The following is a 21,166-nucleotide window of genomic DNA, read 5'->3' as shown; positions in this document are numbered from 1 at the left end:
AAATTTTCTATTATCAAGTGTTTATGCTAATTTCATTTCCTTTCATTTTTTTTTCATTTCATTTTCTTTCAGGTGCCACTATTGGAATCAGAACAAGAAAGACGACTTTTCATCAGTCAGGCACTGAGCCTAACATCTTATTCAGAGCAAATGTGGGGTGCACAAATATTCATGATAGCAAACTACTGTGCTTGATTCCTGTTTTGCCTAGGTCCAGTTGGAACCTGATCTTAACATGTAGTTTAAGCCATCATGTTGAGTATATTCTAGCTCTCTTCCTCTTCCAGCATATTACTGACACACTCAATATCTCTATTTGTGACTATAAGCATTAATGGCATGTTTGCTTCTCGTTTTCACTCTTAAAAATGATTTTATGGCCAGTCATGCACTCACCTTCAGAAGAAGAACTCAAGCTATGCATTTCCTCCTAGAAGTCAGTGTGTAAAATGATAGACAACCCAAGACATCACAAAATAATGTCTGTTGGACCTAAGAGTATTCTTTCAGCTCACTCACCATGTCGATAACTGTTAGATGGCCGTATGAAAAGACAATAGCATTGGGTGGATTTGCTACTGGTAAGAGGAATGCAAATGAAGTACACAGAGTAGAAGGCAACAAAATATAAAGAGGGTTGACGTGAATGGCTTCAGCCTGTTGGAAAAGATAAAAAGAATCTAAGTAAAATTTTGAGATAGGCATCACAATGAGCAAAAGTATAATATACTTTCCCAGCAGTAGGTTGGAATGTAAAGACATAAAATTATATACATTAATGCACTTATAACTGGAAGAATAGCTTTCAGAAGATATAGCTTCCTCTTATTGTTGTTTACATGGTTATTGGTGGCCATTTAAGCATTATAGCTCAGTTCATTTAGAAAATAAAGTATATTCCAGAAACAAAATAAAGCAACTATCATTTATCTAGTACAAAGTGCTATGCTAAGTGTATATATACATATTAATGTATAATATATAAGTATTATATATGATACATGTAACATTTAACATATACATAATATATAGTATAAAATAACTGTGTGTGGGCATACATGTATACACACATATGGATATATATAAAATTTTCACAATGACATTATGAGATGATAACTAAAGTCCCAAAGAGCAGATGAAAAAACTGAGCTCTCTAAAGGCTGAAGTAACTGATCCAAAAGCAAGCAGTAGAGCTTAAGAAGAGTCTTAAGTTCCTCTGGCTCCAAAGTATCTTATCATTCCATTAACTTTACTGCCTCTGTGACAAGTATAATGTTCTTAGGGATCATTACAGAGGAGTTACCACTATTCTTAATTCATCACATAATTTTTTAACTGCTCCGTGTTGAGAACTAAAAACCAGAAAGAAAAAAAAAATCATGATTATATTTCACCAATACAACCTGTCGACATTTCTTTTCTAATTTGAAGCAGCAGTTCAAGAATGCCAACATCTGCCCCTTGTGCTGGTAGCAGAACAACTCCAGAAGGGCAATCCTTCTTCACGTAAAATGTTTTCTTTCACCAAACTCATCTGTCCCAGTAAGGAAAACATTTTACTTAAATCTATTTCTTGTAATTGCTAGCTAGTTGTGGAAAAGAAGAGAGACATCTTTCCCTCTCTCTCCTTGCAACTCTGCCTCTTACCTACATTTTTAAATTCTTCCCTGCGTCGTACAGAGCTGTGTCTAAGATATTTCAGCTTGAAGCCTAAAGTGTAAACATAGCTTTTTATTCCCTTGTAAATCATTTATATAAAGAACTTCTCAAAAATTGGAGACTAAGCTTCTGGAGGGAGAAGTGTCAGTGTTAGAGATCTAAGCACTAAAGTTGCCAGGAAGCAAGGAATCCCAAAGTCTTAGAGCTGGAAAGGATCTGGACTACCCCTCTCGTTTATCTGAAAATGGAAAATCTGGGCAGAAAGAAGGTAAAGGGCTCACTTAAGATCATGCTGATTGAACATGGAAGAAGAGTTCTCCCGAGTCAAGGTCTCCTATGAAAGGGTGAATGTAAACAAGGACCACTCCGTAAGTCACCTACAGGGGATCTTTCAACCCAAATGATTCCACACCACAATATGAGAACAAGTGAATTAGAACACTACTCTTTCGATGAAGAGTATAAATGGGATAAATGAGATACTCACCAATGGAGCTAGTATTGGAAGAAGGAGGGTAATGGTAGCTGGATTGCTGGCTACCTCCGTTAAAGATGTGACGAACAAAGAAGATATCAGAATTATTAGCCAGACCGGTAATGAACCTAGAGGAGATAATTTATTTCCTATCCACTTAGATAGTCCTGACTCCTAAAAAAACAAATGTGCAATATTTGTTATTCATTAATAATTCACTATAATCAGACAGTTTAAATATATAAAAAACATCTGTTCTAAGAACTCAGTTTCTAAATTAAGATTTTAATCTTTCATATTGATCTGTGGTTTGTTAGGTATCAGTGCCCCTGACATGGAGACATTCTCAATTATTCTTATTTTAACACTACCAACATGCTTTAGGGAGCTGTCCTCCTGTGTTTTTTCGATTAAATTTTAATTATATCTAATTATCACATGTGATATTTTAACAAGCCATGTAGTACTATAGGGCTTTAAGAAAAGATCAGCTCTTCTGGTCTACCTCTCTCCACTTTTAAGTTGTATTTCCCAGAGGCAACAACCTTCAACCCGTATTAGCTATTCGCAGCTATGTTTTTGTGTTTATAGCTATTTTACAAATAAAACTTTTTCATTTAGACATTATGTACTGGTTTCCTAATATGCACATGACAGTTCAGCTTTCTAACACTTTCTACCGTACCTGTATTTCCCGTCCCCTCCATTCCCTTACATTCCTATATCAAAGGTTTTGGTTAAATCAATATTTAAAGTTTGCCATTACGATTATATGCATTTTGTTCCCAACTGAGCTGCTTAGTGTACTGTAATTGCTTTCACTTTTTTGTTTTACTTTTCGTCTGTTTGTTTTTCCAGGAAATAACTGCACTAACCTTTTGTTTGCTTAGTTTTCTAAGTACCTATCACCAATAATTCAGTACCCTCTCCAGTAAAGATGGAAAACTCCTCGAAAGTAGGTAAACATTTTGGGTAATTGCTCTCTTTCATTTTCCCTCATGGAGATGTCCATTTTGGAGTATTCTCTCCTATGGCTCCACTGAGACTAGTTGCTATTTAGATCTACTTCACTGTTATAAAGAGACTTCTCTTCACTAGCTGACTAAAGATTCCTTTCATCTCCCTCTGATGACTCTTGTTAACTCTTTTGTGTTGCTGGGCCACAGGACTATACCTTCTATAATTTCTGGGAAATTGCTACACGGGAAGTAAATTTTTTTAGTCTCTGCACATCTAAAGATCCCTTTCTTTTCTTTTCATGTTGCTTTGCTAGGTTAGCTTCTGTTGCATTCTAGACTTGAAATAATTATCACTCCAAATAATTATGATTCCATTTCTTGCGGCTTCCAGTTGGAAGCCAGGAGAAGCCTGATGATGTTTTAATCTTTAATTCATTGTACATAACACATAAAAGCCAGCCACACTCAGATTAATAGGCATTAATAGGTATGCTGTTCAGTTTTTCTTCCAGGGAAAATCCTCCATCTGTGAGGAGATTTCAATGAGCTCCTGAACATGTGTATAGTCATCTTACAAAGACGGACATCAGAAAAGCTCTAATCACAAGCAGTATACTCTTAGAACAGAAGTTGGCAAAAAACATCCCCAGAGGCAGATACAAGACTTATGTATATTATTTGTAGTTTTGACTTATACCTTCATTTGTGGTTTTGATTTTTTAGATAGAAAAGGACTATTTATCATTTAAGTCACATTGACACAAATTCATCTTTAAATATACTTTTAAGAATGGATTTTTTGATTAGATGTGGCTGGAAAAGATTACAGCACATGCTGCCCCCACTCACCCCCCTGCCAGAAGCCACGGGGATCATCATGTCCAGGATTCTGAAATCTTACACAAGTTGTTTTGGTATTGGGTTTGCAGTAGCTCTCTCCATTCCAGAATCACTAAGTCCTTGGTGACTACACACAACAACATTTGTGTTATTTATTTATTTTTTTGGAGGAGACCTTTTATTTCTTTTTATTTTCTTTCTTCTTTTACTTCCCTTATCTTTTTTGAAAGTCTTAACTGGCTGGTGGACATTTTGAACTGATAGGCTAATTTTCTTATCTTTTTCTAAAAAAACATTACTATCTCTTCATCTTTTTATTCTATTTTTCGGGATATATTCAATCTTCATCCTCTAAACTTCCTACTGAATTAAAAAATTTCTGTTATGATATTTCTTATCTTCAGTGGCTCTTTCTTATTTTCTGTCTAGTCCCTTAAAAACAGTGTTCTGTTTTAGTCTCATGAATTTGTGTTTCTAACATCTCTCTGAAGACTCAAGGAAAACGTTTTAAAGTTTTCTTTTGCTTTATATATTTACTTGCGTTGTTGTTGTTGTTAATGGTTATGGTATCAAGGGCTTTCCCAGCTGTCTGGGGGTCATGGACGACCTATTTGTGTTTAAAAGAGAAGCAACAAGCTGACGATTGAAAGCTCTTTGTGCCCCGGCAAAGATTGTTGAGAGGAAGACATCATCATGACTGAACTGTGAGCCAATGTCTCAAGAATTCAATTTTTTTACAGAGTAAATCTAAATTTTCTACCAGGGGAGAGTCCTGTTTATTCAGAACTGGAGAGGGTATCTGGGAAGTTCGTGCCTCCTTAGGCAGTTTTTAAACAAGCCTCCATTTTTAGTCCTGGTGTTTCCTCTGGCTTTTCAGTTCATCTGCTGCTTCCAATTCCCAAACTCTTTCAGAATCCTGTGGATGAACTGCTTTGTTTCTCTTTGGTTCTTTTTTTTCGCCGGCCTATATAGAGTTACCCTTTCTCTGCTTCTTCTATTGTACAAAGTCACTGACCCCTCAAATATCTTTAAAATTTTATCAGTATCTCTCTTATCAGTATCTGTTACTGTTCTTTCCATTTATTCTTTATCTTTATGGACCGATATTTTTTCGTTCTGTTATTTCCATTTTAGTGGAGATCTGAGTAAGCGTTAAGTCCTCCGTGTTTAACTTAATAGAAAAATTGGGGGGAATGTACAAAAATGGGAGAGGAGGAGTTATTCAATGATAAGATTTTGAAGAGTACTATCAGCTCATGAGAGTTCAATCATATTGAAACAAAATCAAGGGGTATTTAAGAAAGAAGGAATAGCAAGGAGGTGAATGTTTCAGGAGTTGCTCTCTGGTGGTTCCCAACTAGAAGGGTTATCCAGTTCTGGACGTTTACCAAACTAATTATAATTTGGAAAAAAAAAAACTGTAAAAATTTAACAATTTCCAAATCTTTGTAAAACCAATTTCTAGTAGAATAGTTGTTCACAGCTCTATTTTTGAAGTTCATGGCTTCAATCTGACCACTCAGAGGTAGAATGATTCTGGGTATCCCAGAGGAATCTGAATCTATGCACTAGGATTTTCATAGCAAAGTAGGCTCCCTCCATGGTTTCTCTGATTCTTCCAGTGAAAGCCTAATGCATCTGAATAAGTCCACTCCTTTGCCTTTCCTTCCATTTCGCTATTGAGTCTGGTCAATGCTTTTAAAATCACTTTGCGTGTCTAGGGTCTAGTCTGGACATATTCGGGAAGGAGAGCTGAATAAATTTACATCAATGCTGGAAGTGCTGATTCTCATTTCCTCACAATTCAAATTAGCAGACATAGGAATGGAAGTTATTTTTTTCTGAGAAACCAGGACTCATTACTACTGAGCTAGTAGAAAACTGTATTTGTCTTCTATTTCTGTCATTTATATTTGAACAGTCTGTGAGGCAAGCCAAATCTAGACCTATAATGACATTGTAAGTGGCACTCAGAATTGAGACAATTTCTAAGACTTTTACTTATTACTAAATTGCTGGAATCTCAGTATCAAAATATCATACAGAAAAAGTGACAATAAAGTCAGAAGTAAAAAACAATCTTCCCTTGGATTTTCGAGAAGAGATAGTTATTTGCCTTAAAAAGAATAAAAATTTAACTTTTGAGAAATAGGACACAAGGAAATAGAATGTCTATGAGCTTTGAGTGTGTCACTGAAGTCCACTAAGTCCAGAAATGAGAAATTTATAACTAGTCAAAGAGTAGAGAGTTTTCATAGAATTTTTGGAGAAAATACTTTTCTTTTAGCAGCTCTATAAAGACCAAGGCAATTCAAGGGACCAAGGCCTCCCTAGATTTCTACTTTATATCAGCTGGATAGATGATAGATCAAAGAAACAGCAAGTTTTACTTCTTGTGGTAGTTTTATTTCTTTTTAAAATTAGACATAACACAATATTAAACATGGCTATGCGAAGTTTTTCCGGACTTCATTCAATAAACATTTATTAAGTACCTTTACTGTATTTAATATGTTAAATAATATAATAAAGTACTATTATTGCCCATTCTTCTTGGACACTATTAGCACCATGTTATACCTCAGAGAAGGCTGAGAGCTACTTAAATTCATCCTGAAATGAGGTAAAGGTATAAACAAAAAAATATGTTTCAGTCACTGTACACATGACTTTTACATAAGTTATTTTCTTACTAAGCTGGTCTTCTAATACTATTTCATGAATTCATAAGTCTAATTTTCTTTACTTATTTTTCTTTTTTGGTTACCCTGTGGCGTATGGAGTTCCCAGGCCAGGGATCAGATCCCAGCCACAGTTGCGACCTACACTGTGGCAATGCAGGATCCTAACCCACTGTGCCTGGCTGGAGATCAAACCTGCGTCCTAGTGCTCCAGAGACCCCAGCAATCCCACTGCACCACAGCAGTAACTCCATTGAACTTTATTTCTTTTGATATTCTGGGACATTATTAAAAAATAAGGTTTTATGCCTGTAAAAATTCTTGAACTCTGAACTCACCTCATCTGTGTGGTATACTTACTGCGTGGCTACTGAAATCTGTATCATTACAATGATAAGGTGAAGGTGAATATGCAAAACCTTGACTTTCTCTTCTTTTGAACAGTCTAGTTAATTGCTAACTGTCTTAGAAGCTGAATATTACCTCACAGCCGTCTGCCAAGGCAAATCCTCCACCAACAAGAATGGCTATATCCCAGGGCATGAATGACTGGAATTCTTTCCAAGTAATCAGTGGAGAGTAATCAAAAGCAACTACAAAACAAAAGCCCTACAGTTACACATTGCTTAAAATATGACAATGTGACATTCCTTATTATCCTAAATAGCCATCTCACAAGAAGTTTTTAATATTCCCACATTGTTTTTAGATAGGGAACTTGATCTGGACTTTGGGTAATTTCCACCTGGCCTCTGTAGAACATTAATTATAAAAAAAGAAAAAAAGGCCATAACTTGGAAAAATATTTTGCATTTTATTATAGAATAAATTTAGGTAAATGATAACATTGTCATTGATAACACTATTCATTCATTCATTCATTCATCCCACTAACATCTTTGGCTACGATGAGTAACAAGTGCATGGGACTATACCATCCTTCGCTATGTAAAATGTGTCATTGGCTCTAACAGCATCGCTGGAGCATTACAACTACTATTCACCAATATCTATTTAATTTGTATTATTGTTTCAAATCATGAGAAGGGTTAGGATATATTTATCAGGATTTCAGTTTAAAATGACTCAAAGTTCTGATTAAATAATTTAAGTATCATTCATGAGACCATTACAATGCTCATAAAGCAATAATCATAAGAATTTCTCCTGATATTTGGGTCCTCGTGGCTCAATGATTAGCTTAGAAGTAAAGTCATCCATGAACACACTATGCCCATTTAACTTTTGGCTGTAAGAGGCAGGCTTCTATGTGGCAATATTTTAAAGTTACTAATAAGCTCCCTTCTTAAGTCCTTCCTCCAAACCAAAACCAAACCTAGCCTCACTGTTGATGGAAATTTTGCTACTTCCTACTCAAATTAAGGCCATATATCCTGTTAAAATGCAAACATCTCTAAATGTACTTCTCATGTAAAATTTAACATTTTTACTATCATTTCAGAACCTAGAGTGAATGAGTTTATCAGGGAGAAGAGGAGTTGAAGAATGAGAAGAGAGAGGATGATGGATAGGGCAAGGCCTTTTCTGAGAGGGGACTCTGATGTAGAAGCCAGAGAAGTTAACCCAAGAGCTACATGTGCCCCAGCAACAGGGCTTTGATTATAATGGTCAGAGTCTTCAGGTCCCACAGGAATCATTGCTCTGTATTACAACATCTCTTCATGACAAATTTGAGATAGGCTAGGCTCAAGTGAAGAACAAAAGGCATGTATTTCTACACCATACTCTCTACATATATCATGTCCTAGAAATATACTTATTAGTCATTTACCAATTCTGACTCAAGGAGTCAGCTGGGCCACGCCAACTGCCCGAATGCCATTTCTATGCCAGTAAGTAAACAAATAATGAATGAAAAACCACCAAAAACCCACAACTCTACTAGGCTGTTTCCATACATTTTAAAGCATTTGTCCCACATTGACAACAAAGGAATCTGACTACCCAAAACATGTTGTGTGAGTATAAGGCATAGAAATGGAAGAATCATGTTTAAGAAGTGTGTGTGTGTGTGTGTGTGTGTGTGTGTGTGTGTGTGTGTGTGAGTGTGAGGGTTGGGAGGGGGAAAATTGACATAAGCACACACACACTTATTTTCTCCATGTGCTATAAAGACAATGACTGCTCCTAACAAATATATTTTCTTTCTAACTGCGACACCAGGTTATGGCTAAGTGTGGGGTCATTTTCTCCAAAGCTACTGTCAGGCTGTAAATACTCTTTCCCTTGAAACTGCTCCACTTTTTAGATCCTCAGCATTTACTACCAAGGGCTCATCATGAAGTATGACTTCCAAGTTCTTCTTCTTATGTTTGCCAATAGTAATATTAATTCTGGGTTATAGTAGACCAAAGAGTATGGCAGAATCCTAACTATGGTGCATAAAGAAATCTACCTCTAGCTTCTGCAAAGTAAGATGATCCTTCTGAAAAGGGGAGGACGTGTGCTGGCTGAAGAGGGGTTGCGGCGTGCAAAGAGGAGATATAAGTCAGGGGCTGTGTCCTGTCCATGCCTTCTGTTTTATGTGTTAATTGAACCCAAGGGAACTTTGTACTTTTTATGCTTCTGTCAAATTCATTCAGAATTATAAATAATACTCAACCAGTTTCTCCTGTAGGTGTAGTTTTGGTCAGTCTCTTAGCAGGGATAAGAAAGAACAGGAGTCCTACAAGTAAGGCAACAGTTGAATCTGTAGCAAAACCAGGATACCTGAAAAGAGATAAGTGTGTTCATTAAAAACTGTCATCAAGAATTTTGTATAAACTGGGAGTTCCCTTGTGGCACAGCAGGTTAAGGATCCAGTGTTGTCACTGCAGTGGCTTGGGTTGCTGCTGTGCAGTGAGTTTGATTCCTGACTCAGGAACTCCATATGCCACAGGTGCAGCCAAAAAAAGGTATTTGTATGAAGTGAGTACCAACTGCTTATGGTGCTATACAAGGATAATCTGCTCTAAAATAGATGGATTCCCAACTAAATATGTATCTTAGTGGAACTGAAACTCTCAGGCCGTGTTCCCATTGTTTTCATTTATGTCTCTTTATTTTCAAAACCATGTAGACACATACTGATATACTATGCTAAAAGTTCCCTTTTAGGTAAAGCTGGAGATTAAACAATTTCTTCTTTTTCTTTGAATTATATTGGCAAAGAATTGAGGTTGAAACAATAGGCCAAATACTGTATAATTGATTTATAAAAGGCTTTGACTAAACTGTGGCAAAGCCTGGGTGTTTCTAGAGTCCTCTAAAGCTCTTTTGTAAATTGTGAAAAGGAATTGATCTGTTTTTCTAAGATATAACATCTGCTTCTCTGTTTATAGGCCCTGGCCATATCATACAAATGAAATCAACCCATTTAATGCTTTGCATCCTGTGAAAGTCAATCAAGAATATTAATTATTAGAATGGCTTAAGAGATGCTCATAAATGATCACTGTACAAATTAAGAGTGATTCAGAAACAGATGGGGTCTTAGAAGCACCAGACCATTCCAGCAAGTAAGACAGCTTCCTGGAAACCCCAACAGTTAAGAAGAAGCACTTGGAGACCAGATATGGATGAAACAGGCATAAATAATTGGAAATCAGTTTTAAAAGTCAGCATATTTAGCAGTGGATCTTTGCAGTCTGAAAAGAAGTATGAATACACTAAAGATTATTTTGCTACCTTGTAATTCAACAATGCATACATATTATAGAGGTTCTCTATTCCTGTAATTTGCTCAAACAATCTAAATAATCAAGGAAATGCACTGTTTTATTCAATCTGACAATTTATAAAGCAGTCTGTTTTCCCTAAATATAGATTTTCTTTATTTCACTGTGGAGTAAAAAATTGCCTTGGTATAATTTATTCAACAGAGCAAACTTAACCAATACTTATTATTTTACTGTTCTCTGCTTCTTTTATTTCAGTTATAATTTTGGTTGGATTTTTGCCAAATCAGGTCAGGCATCATGTAATCTGATTTTGTTTTAAATGAAAAGACATATTGAATTCCTTCCAGGTTCAAACAGATGGAATGAAAACATGAGGTGGTAGCTATAAATCTTGATTTATCATTCCAGCCTTGGAAAACCTCTACACTACAAATCTATTCTACAGAATATATACTTTAAATGAAATCAAGCCATAAATACTGAAATAATTGGTTTTCAAAAGACTTTTAAAACTATTATCATTCTATCATTAGTTCATTTTATTTTTGGTTTATTATGAACTGAGTTAGGTTGTCTCAGTATTAAAAATATTAAGCTTGTGCAAATTTTATTTGCTTTGGTTAAGTCCTAAATAAAATTGCCAATTAGATGTATATCTTCAAATCCTGTCCTATCTCAAACCTTTGTCCTTTTTCTTATTGTTTTCCCTCAGAATTCTAGGTAACATGACCACCTCTCCGCAGCAAATACACTGTAATTTCTTGCTACAAACAAAACAGCTCCTCAATTACATCTTCTTCCCATAAAGAAGAGAAATTAGAAACTGATTATACTGAATTTCCTATTGGGATTCCTGCCTGGTTTTTATTAGCCACTGCCTGATTTCATTTGGTTTGTAAACACGGGTGTTTAGGGAAGATTCCCCCTACCTAGAATGATAGGGGTGGATTTTTAAAAGGAGGAAGAATTATTTTTTTGGTCTAGGTCCTATTGCAAAACTCCAAAGTCCTAAATCAAACTATTCTACAACAGGTTGCTTTGAATAGCTTGCTTCGAATGATTGGATACTTCCTTTGGTTGAGACTTCTTGAAATGAGGAGTTTTTGTCCTAATAGAAATGAAAAAGTTTACAAAGCTGCAGCTGATCCACCGAAGCATACACCACACTGCATTGCTGCATTTGTGTGCTCAGTAGGCATTTGCATGCAGATTGTGCATCTCTAAAAAAAAAAAAATTCTGGCAATGCTTATTATATAACCAGAAAGCTCTGATGCAAGAAGAGAGGAATTTCTTCATTCTATGTGGGCAGAAGAGATATGACTGAGTTTTGGTTTCTACCCCCTCTACATGGAGTTTTACTGGGGGATGTGAAATAGGCAGTTCAAATCAGAGATCTGTTGAATTTAGGAACCAAAGGACTTTAATGAAAGATAGATTTGGGAATGCAAATCTCAGAGCCAAAGTATTTAAACTGACATGTAGGATGGTCCTTAATTTAGAAAATTATGCTACAATCTTCCTCCTCACTTCACATGACTCAGCAATGTCTGCTGGGATATATAAGACACAGAGAGTTAAAATTAACTGACCCAGCTTCTAACATTAGTTTGTAACTCAGTCTTTCTTTTTACTTATTTAGGAATTACTTTCTTATAAAATAGGGGCAGGGATGGATTTATAGTGAACTAATACAAAAACGGACATCAACAGAGGAGAAAACAAGATAGTGAACCAAATAAATAATCCTCCATGGAAGTAAAAAAAAAAAATCAAGTTGGCAAAAATATCAGAATATGAATTCTTATCAGGATACTAAGAATCATTGAGTGGCATTTATATCACATAGTGAACATTTAGGTACACTTCCTGTGGGAAAAAGGGCAGCACTCTTCTAGGTGCTACTATCAGCACCATTTTACAGATGGAGAAACTGAGATGTAAGTGACTTAGCCAAGGTAAGTGCAAGAGCAGGGAATGAAACCCAAGGTAAGTGCAAGAGCAGGGAATGAAACCCAAGCTGTGTTCTAAAGTCACACCTTAAAACACAGCTTAAAACACAGCTTTCCTGCAAAGTATATTTCTATTTTTGTAAGGATGAAAAATAGCCTTGTCTGAAGGAGCCTGATTTTTGGTTGCAGCGTACTCTGGTTATCTTGCACCTGACCCTAGATTTCACTCCTTACCATTTTTTTTTTTTCATGAAAAGGTTAGAATTAAAAAATCTTTTCAATGGAAAGGAAGAATACAACCTCATACTGTCTTTCAGAGCTATGAGAACCACTTAGGAGAAAAGCAGAGTGTAGAACAGGAAGGGCTGACAAACATATGTAACGCTTACTGCGAAAAAAGCGCAGACCAGCCAGGAACAAACCCAGGATCTCGGCTGAACCACAGCACGGCCATTACAATGAAAAGGACTAAGGTCACAATCTCTTGATACCTGTGGGAAGATTCCAATCCTTTCATTTATTTTCTCAGTCAGGACATTAGTAGAAACTCCCTGAGTTACTGTCAGGAGTAATCTTAGCAGAATGTTAAACATTGCAAAAACCCAAAGTGTCAATAATTCGAGAGAATCAGCAGAGTTAGATAGGGGCTATACACCTCTGTGGTCCTTTAGCTTCTTGTTATTCTGCCTGGGAAATCTCAATTACACGAATTTTTGTATTTTATCATGTTGCGTTATATTCATAAAGGTTAGAATATTCAGGGCCCTTATGAAGTGTGACAAATTCATTCTATGCAACTGTGTATATTTGCCTTTAAACAAATACTCGCAGTATAAGCAGTGTCTCTCTGTGTGTTTGCATGCCTGCGTGCATGTGTGCATGTGTGTGAGTGTGTGTGTGTGTGTGTGTGTGTGTGTGTGTGTATCTTACCTTATTGGTCCAAGTTTTTGGTATTCTTGTTTAATCACCTCAGCACAAGCTTTTTGTTTGGCTGTTCCGGTCTTGTCACATTGGAACATCTCCTTAAAACTAAAAAGAATTGTTAAGCCTGTTCAGCAAAGAATTCTCCCTTTATAGAAGATATTTGTGTGAAAGCATCAGAATATACAAATCTCCTGACTTAAAACAGAAATCTGTTTTTTTTTTTTTTTTGGCCTATGCCTCTATCTCTGTCTTTGAATGTCCTCTTCCCTCTTTTTCATTTTTTCCTGGTTTGCTTAATTTCCAATGTTTCCATGACATTGTCCAAATTTTCCATGACATTGTCCACTGATTTCTATCTTTTTGCATCATTGGAGTTTTGCCATGTGCCACTCATCTTTAATTTAATACTTAATTGATATACATCTTAATATATTTTCTAAGTATCTTGATTATTAATTGTTCATGTATAACTTTTATCTCACTGGTGATAAAATAAATTATTTGAGTTCGTGGGTAGGATCATGGATATTTTCTTTGGTCTAGACACTAAACACTGGTATACACAGTAAATACTTGGCCCATTAATTCGATAGTGCCTTTGTCTAATTTATGAGATTGTTGATTGTTAGATCCATCAATTTTCACAAAATACGTCAAACTCCAGTTATACGCTAGGGCACAGAAGTCACATATGTTGACCATGAACAGAGTCCAAACTAGGTCTATTCTCATAACTAAAACCAATTCCATTACATTTTTCTTTGAGCTTCTTCACTCCTTGTGTCCTAATAGCATCAACCAGATAATTTTCCAATTTACTTCTAATAAGAAATTTCAGTTTCTATTTCTTTTAGTTGTTCATTTTAGTGACCCTCTGTTTCCTGTGATTAATTCTTTTATCCTGCAGTCCAGGGTCTTCAAAACTTTGAAGAATTTTTTTGTGAAGTGCTGCTCTAAACCTTGATTAAAAGAAAAAAAAAATCCCTCCTGAGGAAGAAACAAATAGGAAAATATCCAAATTCTTGTGGATTATCTTTCGGAATGTATATGAGTAGCTCAGATGACACTGTAAGTTGGTATAGAAAGCACTTCTGGGTATGTATCCAAAGGAGCTGACGTCTAGATCTTCAACAGCTATCTACACTCACATGTTCGCTGCATTACACGCAAGAGACAAGACGGGGAAACAACTCGAATGTCCATGGATGGACACGTGGATAGTGAAAAAGTGGTATATCCATACAATCCGATGTTATTTTGTTATAAAAAGGAATGAAGCACGGATAGATGCTGCAATGGCAATGGATCTGGAGGACATTATGCTAAATGAAATAAGTCAGACACGGAAAAACAAATTTGCATGATCTTACGTGTGGAAACTAAAATAGTTCAATACACAGTAGGGGAGAGTAAAATGGTGATTGCCAAGGGCTGGGGTAAAGGGAAAAGGGGGAGGTGCTGGCGAAGGGCACCAAGTTTCAGTTATGCGAAATAGGTAAGTTCTGGAGATCTGCTGCACAAATAGAGCCTGTAACTAACGACACTGTATTATACACTTAAAATTTTCCTAAAAGAGTATATCTTATGTTGCGTACTTTTACTGCCAACAGAAAAAAAGAAAACAAACAAACAAACAAACAAGCAAAGGAGGTGGGAGGAATCTTTTGGGAGTGATGGATAAGCTTATGGCGCTGATATTGATGATGATTTTATGGGTGCATGATTCTCGCCAAACACAGTCCGTGTTGTAAACATTTAATATATACAGCTTTTTTATATGTCAATCTTACCTCAATAAAGCAGTTTTTAAAAAGAAAGGAAGCAGGGACATTTTCTTTCATAAAACTGCTGGGGTAAACATGAATATTTATGAGGGAGTAAATAGGAAGACTGCTGTGGTGGAAGGGCAGCCATCACACAAAGACAATTATATTTGGTTATTTTCCTGTAACTGCTTCTTAGATATGTTTGGATTGTTATTACCTTTAAAGGAGGAGAGATTCCTCAGTTCTTAAGTCGTCCATTCCACATATTCATGACCCGCCCTCATGCACACACTATCCCTACTGAATATGATTAGACGGATGTTGTTGCATTTAAGACCAGTGTGGTAACATTTAATTTCTATAGTCACAATGAAAATACTGATGAGTGTCAGTCTTGAAATTTTTCCCCTTGCCAAAGTATAAACTCTACTATTAAAAGCAACTAAGCCATGGGCCCCCTTAAGAACATTCTATAGATGGTTTTGTACAGAATTTTGTACAGAATACAAACGTAGAGTTAAAGAGAAAGATGACTTTCCTGAGACACTGTTTTCTACCCAGTAGACGGTATACGTATTTTGTCACTTTGGTTGGGGACAATCAATAGTTAAGTCAAAAGCCAAATTGGCTTTGCTACAAATGAAGGTTAATGCCTTCACAAAGGAACTGGTGAAGCATATGACAATGCATCAACCTCTCCATTTAAATAAGTTCTTTGCCATTGATGGATGAGCTTCAATTCCCAGGTAGGTTGGGGTCATTTATAATGGGTGAGTTAACTGTGTTAATGGCCAACACACTAATCAGAATGCATGGTGACCTGCCAGGGGAGTGGCTGATCATTTCTTTGTCGATCTCAGAGGTGAACACCTTGGCAGACTGAAAAGGACACTGAAAAATTAGCTGGAGCATGAAGCTGTGCTGTGTAACCAATAGTGGCCAGCTCGGGGGTGGGGGTGGAGGGGGGAAGGACTGTTTAAATGTGCCACTGATCATGATTTATGGACTTGGCCTAATGTATGCACTTCATAGGATTTTTTTCCTCATAGAGAACACATTTCAGTACACCTGCCCTTTATCTTCATTTCTCCTTTTTAAATGGTGGGCTATTTCAAAATAATGACAATGGTTGTATGCATATTTTATAAAGCCATTACAGGTAGCAAAAAAAGAAGGAAATAGCTGTGGGTCTGAGGTCAGATGCTTTCTCTGCTGGTTTGGGATTCCTGTCCCCTTCATCCTGCGTTGCTACCTGTACAACTGAATGGACCCCCAAAGGCTTGGATTTCCAGGAAGGGGCATTGAGTATGCAGCTGGCCTCTCCCCATGGAGGCCCACCTGCTGAAGTCAGTGACATTCCACACATTTGCTTCGGCAGGAGGACGGCCTCACACTGCTCCCACAATCTGGACCAATAGATTTTTTAAAAAATCATCAGTACCATCTCCCCACTGCTAACAAAACTGTGGCAGTTTGGGAGAAAAAACAGGAAGAGGAACAGAAAGGGGAGAATATTAGTCCTTATATGACTAAGCTTGGAAAATCTGGGCACGGGCATAGAACAACACCCAATTCCAGTGTTTTGCTTTTTAAAGGAAGGACAAAGAGCTGACTTCAGTCTCACCTGCCTGATGGATAACACACTGTTTCATTCATGGATCCTTGAAATTATTTAAATAAAACCCTGTAAAAATGGAGTTGAATTGTTTTGTTTTCTTTTGTTTTTTAGGAAAAAATTGTCAAGGTTTGATATACAGCCCTTTCCCCTTTCGTTTTGGAGTATTGTTAAATGTGCTGAATATATGATACAGCATTTTAGATTTTGCTGTGGAGCCCTGCATAATTTTAAATGCTGGATGTCATTTAATTCATGAACCTTGTTGGTACTTATGACACCAATTTCAGTCCCAGCCAAGGTAACAATTGCAAATTCTCCTTGAATACATACATTTGACATTTTCTGGCTGTTTTTGATCAGCGTTTCCTACCTTGACTTCTTTGTATTCAACTAGGGTCCATCAGTGTTAGAATTACAGCTTGGAAGTGATCTTACTGATCTTCCACTTCAATTCTATTATACTTAGTTGAAGGCACTGGGGCTGAGGATGGACCAGGACTTGCAAAGATCACTCATCTGGCTTGTGAGAAGCTACCACTTTGTCCCTGGTCTCCTAATTCCTAATCTAATATTCTTTGCACAGAGCACACTCTCAGATCTTTCTTTTAGTTTCTCAAGGACATATCAATGTTGGTATGAAGATGAAGCAAGAAACCCTGCATGTGACAGCTTAAGGTAACTCAATAACCTGAGAAAATCCTCACATTAAACCAAGAGGAGGGTTTAAAATGCCCCTTTAACAGCTTGGATTGGGTCTTCATCAAAAAGAACTCCTGATGCCCTTTTGGCCTCTTAACACCTTAACGGCTAAGGATCAAAGGAGACCAAGATGTATTTGTGGTCGACACTCTCTCTTCCACAGCCAGTGTCGTTCTGGTGATTGTCTGGAGCATCTTTAATGTACATGTTCAAATGTGTCAGTTTTGTAAAGAGAAGTGCAGAAATGCAGCAGTGAGATGGGGGTGGGAAGCTCAGGCTCAGGCCGAGGAGCTGAGAACATGGAACCTAGGCACCTTTATGCATCTGATTAACATGGAGCATGTACTCACTTGAATCCTAGGAAAAGCCACTGAAGCCAGATCCAGGACAAGAGGAGAATAATAATGGCAGCTGGGAAGGACATAATAAACCACGATCCAAAGTTGATGCAGTGACAATCAGGGTAGCGCCTGTGTGAAAATAGGGAAAAGGGTTCATGGGACGAGTACAAGTGGGATCCTTTCTGATGGTTTGTGGAAAGTACTTCACATCCTTCTGTGCCCCTAGCCAAGAGGGGGGATAGGGGGGAATGGGGGAGCGTATCCACCCTTAAGTACAGAATTTAGTTTTATTCCTCCTCTCCTAATTCTGTAACTGCATAGTTATTTGCTGTTTCCTACAAAACCCAGCGTAGATATGTTATGACTTTTTCTCCCTTTACTCAATCTGTAACGAAGTGTTTGCAAAAGGACCTAGCAATGGTATCTACTCACGGAAATGCACAAGAAAGGAGTGTGTGAGTTTTGTTGTTTGTACTTAAATCGTCAGTAAATGAATGAGGAAAGACAACGAAGCAGGCTCGGGATCAGATGGAAATGGACAGAACTGAATCTTTCCATTACCATTTCACCTTGGTAGCTGGCATCCCAGACTCTGAAGGGACTCTGATCTGTCCCACACAGTCTCTCAAGGCTGTTTCCTCGTTTCTTCTGCCCCGAAGCAACCATCTTACCAGACATATTCTAGCACTTTCTTCCTAGAATTAGACAGTGCTTTGGGGCTCAGCCAAACGGAATAAATATGAACCAGATAAAAATAATTAAACGTCCTGTGGGGAACATCAATTTTCCTTTATCATTCCTAGTTATTTTCAGTTTTTGAGCTCACAAAACAATAGCAACAAAAAATGGTCAGGCACAAGCGCAGTTTCTTTGGTAACCTCACATTCACTGTTTTGAAATGTAGTCTAAATTCTCACACAGTTATGTTTTATGGCTGTGGGGAAAAAAAAGAAAAAATTTGAGAAACAGTTGTCTTTAATTTTTCCTCTTGAAGCAGTAACACAAAGACAGAATCAAAAATCAGGAAAGTGCAGAAATAATGCAGAAGTAATAAAAACATCAATATGTTTTTATTATTTTTGAAATCACAAAATACAGAGAACTTTATAGAAACGATAGACTTTCAGTATTTTTTCTAATTAAAGCATTCCTTGTATTTTGCCACTTAAAAGGGATCATGTAAATAAATGAAGTACTTCATTTTGCATGAATCAGTATAAGTCAAATTTATTTATTTTAGAGAATTTCTTCTATTTTAGAATGGATCCTAAGAAATGCAAAGCCTGTTTAAAAAAAAAAAAGAAGAAGAAACTTTCAAAACTAGATTTCTAATGTTGTCTCCAATTTCTTTGAGCTGATCTTCCTGGGTCCTAGAGTTATCATTAGCAACTAGAGGATGATGTTGCCTTAAAGAGATCCTAGGATTAGCTTACATATTTAGGCAATTAGAAAGTGGCAAATGGTAAGTAAAAAATGCTAAAGAATACCTGAATTAGTGAATGGAAAAAAAGTGCTTTACATGTCCATGAGGCTCTATTGAGAACTTCCTGCTTTTAAAAAAAAATGTTGTTTTCAGTTGGAATGTAAAGTAAGTGGGAAAAGGCTTAAGCTTATCTCCCATCAATTTATTAGATTTGAATCACAGGGCAGTGGCCTATGTTATCCTGTTCAGCCTAAAGACATTGAGAAATGCTGCTTGGATGAGGTCCAAACCTTGCCCTAAACAATTTCTAACTATCTGTGACTCATATCTGGAAATCAGGCTGCATTGTTCCCCACTCACTGCAGAGTCCTGTGAGATTGTCTGACGGAAGAGGGGCTTTTCAGAATTTTTGCCTGGAGGGATAGGTCATTTAGAAAAGCTTGAAAAAGCTAAACTCTGTTTTATTTTGTCTTTGTTTTTTAGTTCAGTAGTAAGAAAGTAAACACCATGTGGGTGTAAATATTTTGAATGAAAATGGAATGAGTGGTATACGCTAAGGGATTAGTTTCTTTTTCCACTTCCTCATATCCTGTTTGTGAAGTGACTGCAAATATGTGCCTAAAGCAAATATAGATTTCTTCTATCAGAAACTATGAGAAGTACATCTAATTCTGGTAGAATCTTTTTCTTTCACCCAACACTATACTTCTGCGGTCTACTATGTGCCAGGTACTCTTCTAGCTTTTGGAAATATAGTGATAAATTAGATGGACATAGTCTAAGCTCTCATAAGTTTATGTTAAAGGAGGAACACAGGCAATAAACAGGTAAACATTTAACGAATCAAAAAATAAAATAGAATAATATGATAAAAAGTTATGTGGTAAAGGGAAAATTTTTACATAATGTGCCCAAGGACAATGATATTTGAGATGAGATCTAAATAAATGGCCAGAAGGAACCAGTCAGGTAAATAACTGAGAAATAGCATTCCAGACAGAGGAAATAGCAAGTACCAAGGCCCAGGGGTAGGAAGGAGTTGGAATGCTTGAGGATCAGACAGAAGGCCAGTGTGGCTGTGGGTGGTGGGCTAAGTTTACAGTCACATGAAATAAAGTCTAAGAAGTGCCAGTAGAGGACAGATTATACATAACCTTGAGAATTTGGATTTTAGTACTAATGCAATTAGGAGGAATTGGAACACAGTAAGTAAGTTAGTGACATGATCTCATTTAAAGTCTATGTAAATTGGAAGTCCCCATTGTGGCTCAGTGGTAATAAGCCTGACTAGTATCCATGAGGACACAGGTTTGATCCCTGGCCTGCTTAGTGGGTCAGGGATCCGGCGTTGCCATGAGCTGTGACGTAGGTCGCAGGTGCGGCTCAGATCCCTCTTTGCTGTGGCTGTGGTGTAGGATGGCAGCTGTAGCTTCATTAAACCCCTAGCCTGGGAACTTTCATATGCCACAAGTGTGGCCTTAAAAAGCAAATAAATAAATAAAGTCTATGTAAATTTATGAATTTTATGAGACATGTTGGCTGGGTGGACTCTCAAGAGCGAAGGTGATAAGAGTGGGAGCCAAGCACAGTAGGCAGAGTTCCCAGATGACTCTCAAGACTTCTGCCTCTGGGATATATACCTAGAATATTCCTCTCCCTGTCTGTGTGGACAGAACCTGTAAGTAAGATGAAGTTTTATTCCCAGTATTAGGTTCTTCTATGGCCAAAGTGAGGAGATTTTTGTAGAGGTCCCCATCAATTGACTTTCAATTAATCAAAAGGGAGATTATCTTGGGGTGGGTCTAACTTAATCAGATGAGCCCTTAAAAGGGAGATTTTCCTGTTGGCTTAAAGAAGCAAGCTTCCAAGCAAGGGGCCACATGGAAAGGGCCTAGGGCTGGCCTCTAGCTGCCGAGAGTGATCTTATGCCAATAGTCAGCAATAAAAAGGGCACCTCAGTAACTCAAGCAGAGGAAACTGAATTGAGTTACTGAATGAGCTTGGACTAGGACCCTGAGCTTCTGTGGAGACTGCAGGCCCAGCTAACACCTTAATTTCAGCTGAACAAAGGAGCCAGCTAATCTGTGCCTAGACTCCTAATCCTCAGAAATTAGAAGGTAACAAATTCATGCTGTTTTAAGGTTCCTAAAT

At 37.2% G+C, this 21,166-nt stretch overlaps 1 protein-coding gene across 15 annotated transcripts in view; it reads right to left on the bottom strand.

Annotated features, from left to right (window-relative positions):
- The window catches only part of SLC13A1 (solute carrier family 13 member 1), a 273,175-nt gene that overhangs the window by 74,255 nt on the left and 177,754 nt on the right, over positions 1 to 21,166 (bottom strand). For all 15 annotated transcript variants that reach the window (XR_014834396.1, XR_014834393.1, XR_014834395.1 and 12 more), the window contains exons 8-14: positions 17,602 to 17,721; positions 13,175 to 13,273; positions 12,634 to 12,735; positions 9,238 to 9,344; positions 7,098 to 7,207; positions 2,147 to 2,308; positions 520 to 657 (exon numbers count right to left, since the gene is read on the bottom strand). Coding sequence is in view for 11 of the 15 variants with exons in the window: in XM_085006008.1 (XP_084862134.1) it covers positions 520 to 657; positions 2,147 to 2,308; positions 7,098 to 7,207; positions 9,238 to 9,344; positions 12,634 to 12,735; positions 13,175 to 13,273; positions 17,602 to 17,721 (838 nt within the window). In the remaining 4 variants the exon portion in view is untranslated. The remainder of the gene's footprint in view (positions 1 to 519; positions 658 to 2,146; positions 2,309 to 7,097; positions 7,208 to 9,237; positions 9,345 to 12,633; positions 12,736 to 13,174; positions 13,274 to 17,601; positions 17,722 to 21,166) is intronic.

The sequence above is a fragment of the Sus scrofa genome, chromosome 18 (assembly GCF_054392235.1).
Source record: "Sus scrofa isolate SSC_HxYL_T2T_F1_AM1 chromosome 18, Sscrofa_HxYL_maternal_Yorkshire_Landrace_v2.0, whole genome shotgun sequence".
Lineage (NCBI taxonomy): Eukaryota > Metazoa > Chordata > Mammalia > Artiodactyla > Suidae > Sus > Sus scrofa.
The sequence above is the reverse complement of the archived record's forward strand: the minus strand, read 5'-3'. Positions and strand labels throughout refer to the sequence as shown.